The sequence below is a fragment of the Pterocles gutturalis genome, unplaced genomic scaffold (genome assembly GCF_000699245.1).
Source record: "Pterocles gutturalis isolate BGI_N339 unplaced genomic scaffold, ASM69924v1 scaffold23840, whole genome shotgun sequence".
Classification (NCBI taxonomy): domain Eukaryota; kingdom Metazoa; phylum Chordata; class Aves; order Pterocliformes; family Pteroclidae; genus Pterocles; species Pterocles gutturalis.
In genome coordinates, this window is record NW_010144012.1 from 23,926 (window position 1) to 32,285 (window position 8,360).

Sequence of the window (8,360 nt, forward strand, 5' to 3'; positions counted from 1 at the left end):
GTTATCAATAGTGGAAAGCTATTACTAATAGTAATTAGCTTGTGTTAATATAAGCAAGTACAGTTGTAGTGCAGCAGTGTTGTAGCACTCCCAGTGCACTGGATAAAAGCCTGAAACAGTACTTTTTCATTTATTGTAGATATTTTTTTAGGACATTAAATTATCAGTTGTTCCTTTGGCCAGGATCTAAGCCTGGTTTCATGTGTTCATTAAATGCAAATGTTTTTAATTTGCTCCAGTGCTTTCATTGTTGCCTTTTATTAACATTCTTAGTGGGGATGAAAGGAACCGAATGTTTTACAATAGACACGCAGTCTGAAATAGTTTCTTGTTTTCAAGGACTATCCGTGATGACCATGAGCTTCATATCCACCCCACTTCAGTGTTGTACGCAGAGAAACCTCCACGCTGGTAAGTTAAAGCTGCCTTCTCTTGTTTTGTCATCTTTGTAAGACATTTCTCAGCATCCAGACATTTTCATGAGTGACTTTTCTTCATCAGTGGAGAAATAGATGTGGAATATCATGGTTCCCCCAGGGAAAATTCAATTGCTGTTTCCTTTGCAGCTTTTTGTAGGCAGTATCCACTTAAATCCATGAAACAGTGACATTTAACTGTCAAAAAAACCTGCAGAGGCTGGAAAGCAGAGTCAAGTGACCCTTTTTTAATGGGCACCATGTCGTGCACTGCAGATTGCTGTTTGAGTAGTCTCTACCTAGATAGGACTAGAGTTAATTTACTTTTATTAAGCCTATTAAGGAAATAACCTGTCAAATAGGTGCTGCAGTAATTGCAAATGGCTTTCTAGGAGAGGGCATACATGTGAACTGTATGATGTGAAAAGTTATGGCTGTCTAACAGGCTGAGGAAAGAAGTGGTTGTGCTTTTGTATTAGCTGGGATACTACGATTCCGTTTGTGTGTCAAAGATGCTCAGATAACAAACAGAATTGTGTTTCTGACTATCAGGTTAGCATGATCAGCCTGAAGTATTTGGACTCTTGTTCTTCTTTGCCTGTTGCTGAGACTTTGAAGGATAAACTTAGCCAGTGTCATCTGTTATCTTTGAATTGGTCTCCTACACTTGGTGCGTAGGTTTTGCGGAAGTGTAGCTGATTAGAACTTAGCCACCAGTTACACTGTCTTACAAAATAAAAATGACTCCAGCTCACTGCACCGATTCTTCAGGGCTGAGTTGAGCAGAGTGTAGCTAAAGTAACTTTTGCCACTGAAACCAACCTGCTTTACTACTGTTTTGCCAGTTTTTTAGCCTTCTGTCACTGCTGTTAAAAATAAAACACAATCTGTTTGAAATAGTAAATGAATATTTTGCAGCTATACCTACTTGTAAGCTAGGAAATTTGAGAAGTAACATCCTGAAAGAGGTTGGGTTATGGGAGAATGACAGACAGTAAGAAGAAATTGAGAAGAAATTAACCTGGAAAGAAAGTCTAGTGGTGGTAGAGTACTGAAAGAAGTACCTCCTCCAGGGCTCAGTTTTCAGATTATGAGCCCTCAGCATGGAACTTCCTTCCCAGCCTTGGGCACTTCCAGACATACGGAAAAGCAGAACAGTAGACAGCTAGCTGGAAGTCTTAAGTGGCAAAACCTTAAGACTGCTCTTTGCCTCGCAGCCTGGTTGGTGTTGGTGGCAGCAGTATTGCTAGGGTTTTTGGGAATACTGATTCTGGGCTTGAACCTCTTTTTGGACCCTTGTGTTGCAGGCCAGACACAGAGCTGTCCTCCAAGGCCATATGGTATTGTCGCTGCCAGCCTAAAGATGCTGCTGGCTCATGCCATCCTATAAGGCAGGAGTTTAACTTACTCAGCAACCCTAATGCTACTGCTGCCTGGGCAACCATCCTGTATGGAGGGTTTCAATTCTCTGTCTGTTACAGGTGTATATAAAATGTGTTCTCATTCTTGTTTGTTTTCCTCAGATTTCTCTTTAGTTGCGTTAGTTAGTATGTCTCAGGCTGCATTTGGCAGAGAAGAGAATTTTGTACTCTTTCCTTTTTGATTTTGAGAGCAAAATACCAATTTATTTTTTTTTTTCCTCTCTCCTAGGGTAGTCTACAATGAAGTAATACAGACCACTAAATATTACATGAGAGATGTGACTGCAGTTGAATCTGCATGGCTCTTGGAACTGGCACCTCATTTTTACCAGCAAGGAACGGTACGGAATCGGCATAAAGCCCAAACGGTACCATTGCTGTATTAGCAGCTCTTGTATCTGAACTTTTTAAGTGTTTATGTTTTGTTGTTATCTATTTAATGGTACAAAAATTAATTTGGTTTTGTTCATTGTCATGGTTTTAATATAAAGAAAGAAGATAATAAATTGATGCATGAAAGCTTTTTTCATATTAGCCAGCCAACAGACATGATCTCAAAGTTACAAAATAATATATCACTCTGCTAAATGAAGCCTTCAGCCATTTTACTCTTGAATATAGGCACTTGGTAAGCACTTCTCTGAGCAGCACTGTAGCTAGGCAGTGGTCATGCTTTGCACAATAATTTTAGAGTAGTCTTTGCATGCTCTGCAAATGTTTATGCAAATCCTGAGCCCTTTTTTGAGCATTATGTTTACTGCAAAAAAAACCCCAGCTCTAATCTGTTCAAACTTGAAATGGCAAAGAACAGCTGCTATTTGTGCAAATCTTTATTGCAAATTCTGTTGTGTGTGATATCCAAACCTCTTCTTCACAAGTTCTTTTAATAGTTGCCACCATCCCTTATCAACTCTGTCCCTTGTGAAGCCATCAATTTAGACTTATTCACTGTTCATTCTGAGAACTGGATTGGTATTAGATATTATCTAAATGCTTGTTATGCTGGAGCTGTTGATACCACACTGCTTGTAAATACCGTACAGGCAAGATTACCATGTTGCTGAGCTTGGATAAGTCATCTCAGTTATCCAGCCACTTACCATCTAGAAATGAACTTACTACGTAGCTGAATATATTTTCTGCCTTTTTTTCTATAACGCATTTGACCAAGTGATGACCCCCACCGGGTAGTCCCTTGAGTCGTTAGTTGCTGTTAGACATTCTTCAAGCACAGTGTAAAAAGGAGATGAGCCAATGTTCCAGTTATATCAAATCTGCTTCTGGAATAATTACTCCTTTTGACTCACATATTTACATGCTGTAGCACCCTGTGCACAACATAACAGGATGTTATGATATGACCTCTCCACAGGCGCAGTTTTGGGGTGAGGTTTTCCTTTAGGTAGGTGGTGTTGGGGAATGTGACTCAATGACTTGTTCAGGCAAAACTTAGATTGCTTTTTGTAAGTGAAGAAGACTTGTCTTGAATAGCAGTACCTACCTGACTGAGAGAACATATTTTTCAGGGTAGTACTACTACTGTTGTACACATTCTGTGAAGTTACATCAGAATCTAATTTTTACTGTTGCCATCCTTTTTGATTTGATAGAGTTGAACTCAGTTTGCAATATGACCTAAGCACTGCTTTCATCCTAAAACAAATGGACGCTCTGGAGGATAGTGCTCGTTTTGCGGAAAATTGTATTTTCCGATTTGGTCAGTTATCAGCCAAAATACTTGGGTGTCTTTATAAAATGTTTAAAAATTAGAAATAATCCTGTTGTGCAAAGCTTTGAATTATTAATGTAAATTTTTAATAAGTAGGCCATTGCAAGACAGACAAATTTATGCTAATTTATAGACATTCCGACTCTTTTTCTACTGAAAGATGCATCTTAGTGCTAGTCAGAGATTGCTGAAATATGAGCATTTTTATTCCTGTTTCAAGTTAAAAACAAATTACAACTGAATAGGATTCTGTGTTGTGATTTTCTTCTACACTTTGATCATGGTCTCACTCAATTGTGTCTCATTACAAATTTTGCAGGACTTTCTTCATGTTTTCATTCCGCATTTTTGTAGGGAATTTTATTTACGAACGTAGAGGTTCAAAGGTCCAATGCAACTACAGCTGCAGTGTTAATGCATTAGTTAAAATCTTGTACTGCACGTACATGCTCCTAGTGTTCGTGCAGATGTATTGCTGGCAGCATGTGTATCTTTCTGTGCATTTCTACATGGTGGCAACTTGCTTCCAGTTCCTATACTTGCAGTTAGTACAGGGATACTAGAAAATGATATTTTATCACAAGCCAGAATAACACTTTGGGATACATATGGGTTTTGATTTCATAGGGAAGGGTGGTCTTTGTATAAGAATGTATTTAATTTGTGTTTAAAGACTGAAAGCATTCTAGTTAAACATTTTTCTAATTGTGTATATGCTAAGCAGTTTTTCTTTTCTTTTCTTGCAGCATCTTTCCTTGAAAGCAAAAAGGGTTAAAGTAGAAGACCACTGATCTGACCTGACTTAATTTTTGTGACATCAGATGCAGAACTCACCAGTGATTTCCAGCTGGCTACAGCCCATTCAGCAGTCAGTTCATTAGCAATTCAATCTTACATAAACTTAAATGTTTAAAAGCCTGCCAGGATCTGTAGGGGTCTATGCATGACCAGTACATTGTAAACCTATGTAGAGCTTGCGTTGTGGACGTTTCATTCTTTGCCTACTTCACCACTGTTGTTATCTGGGCATGTTGCTCCTTTTAAATAGGTAGAAAAACAATTTAAAAAATAAGGGGACATACAGGACCACAAAAACTTGAAACCTTCAAGAAGGAAGCTGATTTCCTGGAGTGGTATGGCTGCCTTATGAGAGGGGGGAATAGGGTACCCTGCCTCCTGTTACCTAGAGCACTGTGACTACGACCGGCCAAACTGAGACTGACTCCTGGCAGCAGGAGCTCAGGACAATGAACTAGCCCTTGAAATGCAAGGGGCTGCCATGGGAACATTGATTTCATGTTGGACCATCCCAAACTGGTGCAGCTTGTGCTCCCAAGCAGTATAAGTCTCCTGCCTGAGGCTGAGCTGCCCCTGGCTCCCAATACTGTTAACAGTCCTTCTGTAGGAAGCTCTGTCTTGTTTCTGTACATGAGAGTTGCTGTTTGGGGAGGGGGAGGAAGAGTAGCTCAGTATTTTTAAGAATTCATTTTTTGCTTAATCAGTGGACCATACACGTATGTTCACAAACAATCAAATTCACAGATGGGGCTTTCCTTTTCTGGGTTTTTCCTAAGAAAAGAAAAAATGTTAGCCTCTCACTGCTTGGAAACACCACAAGATTTCAGCAGAGGCGTATCATGGAGCACCGTTTTTAGCCTCTGTCATTCAGCAGAGATGAAAATGGCATGTACTTTCCTATAAGGAACGCAGTCCTATATATTTCTTTTATTAAGAATCTGTTCTTTGCTGCTCTTCTTCATGTGTTACTGTAAGAGAAGGATGCTCTGAACAGTTGCTGCTTTAATTGTGACTCCTTGGCTACTTTTCAGCAAGGAACTGTACCTTTTTGTGTTTTAACAAGACAGCTTAGATACATGTATTTATTTTTTCCAACCCTATTGATATTTATTTTAGAAACACATTGTTCTAAAATTTTATTTTTGTAAGGTAACTGATTTGATTAATGTGTTTTTGGCATATTAACTATAATTTTATTTTCTTTTACAAAAAAGTATGTAAATAGTCAAAAAATTCTACATAGAACAAATGCTTTCCTTGTCACAAGACTGCCTTGAAAACTTCCTTGAGAGCTTCTTTACCTTCTCCCTTCCAAACACCTGCAGAGAGAACGTGTTCTGTCATGCGCAATGCGTGGTCTATTCCGTGTCTACGTACTGACTGCCAGCACAAAAAGATGTTCCGGTCTCCATGGACGGCACCAGCAGCATGACAAGCTGTCACCTTCCTTGTTTTCCCTGGGAACCTCATCTTTGTATTTCTCTCTCTCTTAGAGTGGAAGCTCCTTGGGGCAGGGACTGTCTCCTAGCCAGAGCCGAGAGCAGTGTTGGCACTTACTAAAAAGATTCAATTTGTGGTTTGTTTTTTGTTTTGTTTTGTTTTCTCTTAAAGGATTGGAGAAAGAACTGAATATGAAGACTTGTAAAATTTTTGTGTCTCTCTGTCCTCTGGAAGTATTCTTAAGAAAAATAAAATCATTGAATCAAGGAAGCTTGAGAATGCGTCACTTCAGCCTGAGTAGTGGGTGATGTCCCAACATACTGGGTGGTTGTGCTGTGCTGGTCTGAATGGTGATGGGCTCTCAGTGGATGGCCACTTCATTTGCCACTTCTGAGAATTTCGAGTGGATCTGGAGAACTCTCTTCTCCAGATGTGCCTTTACCTGGCTGTACACCTGCAAAATTTTCTCTTGGAAAGATTGTGATTCCTGCCGAGTTCAGAACCCATGGATGTACAAGCTTTGTAACACGCTGCAAGCAATCGTACTTTTACAAGAATGAGTGCAATAGCTCTTTGTAAACAAAAACAGAAATTGAGACTCATCTTTTTAGTATTTTACAAACTACTGAGGTGTTGCTGGAGGTGCAGACACAGAACAGGCAGACTTGATGCTAGAGATGCAGGCTAAGAGTAGGTGTTTTTAGTATCCAGATTAAAGTTGCCTTTAGAGAGAAAGCTCTGCTTGTGTCAGAAACGTGGACCCTTTGAAGGTGTTTGAAGACAGAGACCCAAATCTTAAAAGACCTGAAAAATCTCTTTACTTTGTAAATTTTTGGCCTACAGCTCTCTGCTAGATTTGTACATAGCAGTATGCTTTAAATACCTTTGATTCAGGAGGGGGGTAACTGTGCCTTGTTGCTGGCTCTTTGCTGCGTAAACAGTCTGTGTGCTGGTGTGGGGGAGGCTGGAGTCATTTGAAGATGGTTGTCAGGAGTTTATGAAACAGTTCAAGGATTTTAAACCTGGCTTTTAGAGAATGAGGTTAAAATATTAGGTTCTTGAATCAAAATGCTTCTTGAAATAGAAGTCATGCCACCACTGGCAGGGGGATAGATTTTTTTTTTATTTTAGAAGTAAATTTGCAGTCGATTAATGTCAAATTACTATGGGGGGGGAAAAAGCAGTTGTACTCCTGAAGTCCATCAGAAAGTGCTCTCAGTGTTTCTACTTGTGACTTTAGTGTTGTCAGTTATAGAACAAGATGAAGCTAAATTGGAATAAAAATTCAGTCAGACAATATTAATTGAAACCTGTTTCTTAGCTTACAGATTAAAAATAATGCTGATAAAGTGATGGGGAATCAGTCTCAGCTCTTCTTGGTTCATCTGAAGAAAGAGACCAGTAATTAAAAGACTAAAATGAAAGAAGGGAAATAAACAAGGGAGAGGTAACTGCCATTTCTTCTGTGTTTTGTGATAAAAGCGCCTGTATAGTAGTGTATATAATTGAGCTGTGCACACAGCAATGTTCTCTAAAGGTACATCAAGGTAATGTGATGTAACTTATTTTTAAGCTAAGTTTATATATGTGTTACGTTAAGCACATTACAGATAGGCATCGGGAAAAAGTGGTAAATCAGGTTGCATGCGTCTTTAAACCAAAAATAAGTATTTTCCCAGAATCAGATATCTGTGTGACTCATTCTCGATCTGGTGGTTCAGATCCTTTCTGGCTCCTGGGAAAGTGCAATGAATTCCTGTTCCAGCAAATGGAAAAACAGGACAGAGACGTTAAGATGGGGAGAGTGATGGAGCAGGATTTCTGCACGAGGGATGGCAGGGCTGTAAGAGACACAGGAAATGTTTCAGTAATTCCAGCCGCACTCTGCCGAGGACATTTCTGATTGCGAGGGAGGGCTGGGCTTCTCTGATTCTGTCGGGAGCCTTGGTCGTAGGGAAGAAGGGAGGAAAAGAGCAGAGGAGCAGAGAGGTATCGCAGGGAAGGTGCAAACAGGTGCCGGGTTTCCTCACTGTTGGTTCACAGTGACTCACGCAGCACTTGGCTCGTTTGCTCTGACCACTGCTGGGTGGGTGGGTGCTGAGCTGCTGGCTTGGCTGGTGGGAAACTCAACTTCCAGAAGCTGGTTGGGAATTAATTAGCTGAGCCTGTATTGCTGTACTTGTCTCCTTTGTGTGACTTTTGTGATAAAACCCCTGAGCAGCTGTCCTGGAGTCGAGGACCGGACTGCTCTCGTGGGGCAGGCCAGCTGCGGATGCAGGAGTGCGGGGACGATGGCTTTAACGCGATGGATGTTGGGTGAGGTTGGGCTCAGCATTGTGCCTTGCTGTGCTGCAGGTGAAAACCACCCAGACAATGTACCATCTTTGGGTTTGAAAGGCAATTCTACTCTGAAATGTGGTTTTTCAAAATAAGTTCTTATGTTTCAGCTGCTTTCTTTACCACGGCAAATCAGCTGTATCTGTTTTTTCCACTAACCCTTCAGAACTCCCTCATTTGGGAGCATCAGTGTGCGTCGGCAACTGTTGTCACCTCCTC

At 40.4% G+C, this 8,360-nt stretch overlaps 1 protein-coding gene across 1 annotated transcript in view; it reads left to right on the forward strand.

Moving 5' to 3' along the window:
* DHX35 (DEAH (Asp-Glu-Ala-His) box polypeptide 35) overlaps nt 1-4,618 on the forward strand; it is a 28,292-nt gene extending 23,674 nt beyond the window's left edge. Inside the window, exons 20-22 of the mRNA XM_010084972.1 lie at nt 340-411; nt 2,067-2,178; nt 4,313-4,618. Of these exons, the coding sequence (XP_010083274.1) occupies nt 340-411; nt 2,067-2,178; nt 4,313-4,357 (229 nt within the window). The 3' untranslated portion in view covers nt 4,358-4,618. The remainder of the gene's footprint in view (nt 1-339; nt 412-2,066; nt 2,179-4,312) is intronic.
* Nucleotides 4,619-8,360: the final 3,742 nt, after the last annotated feature.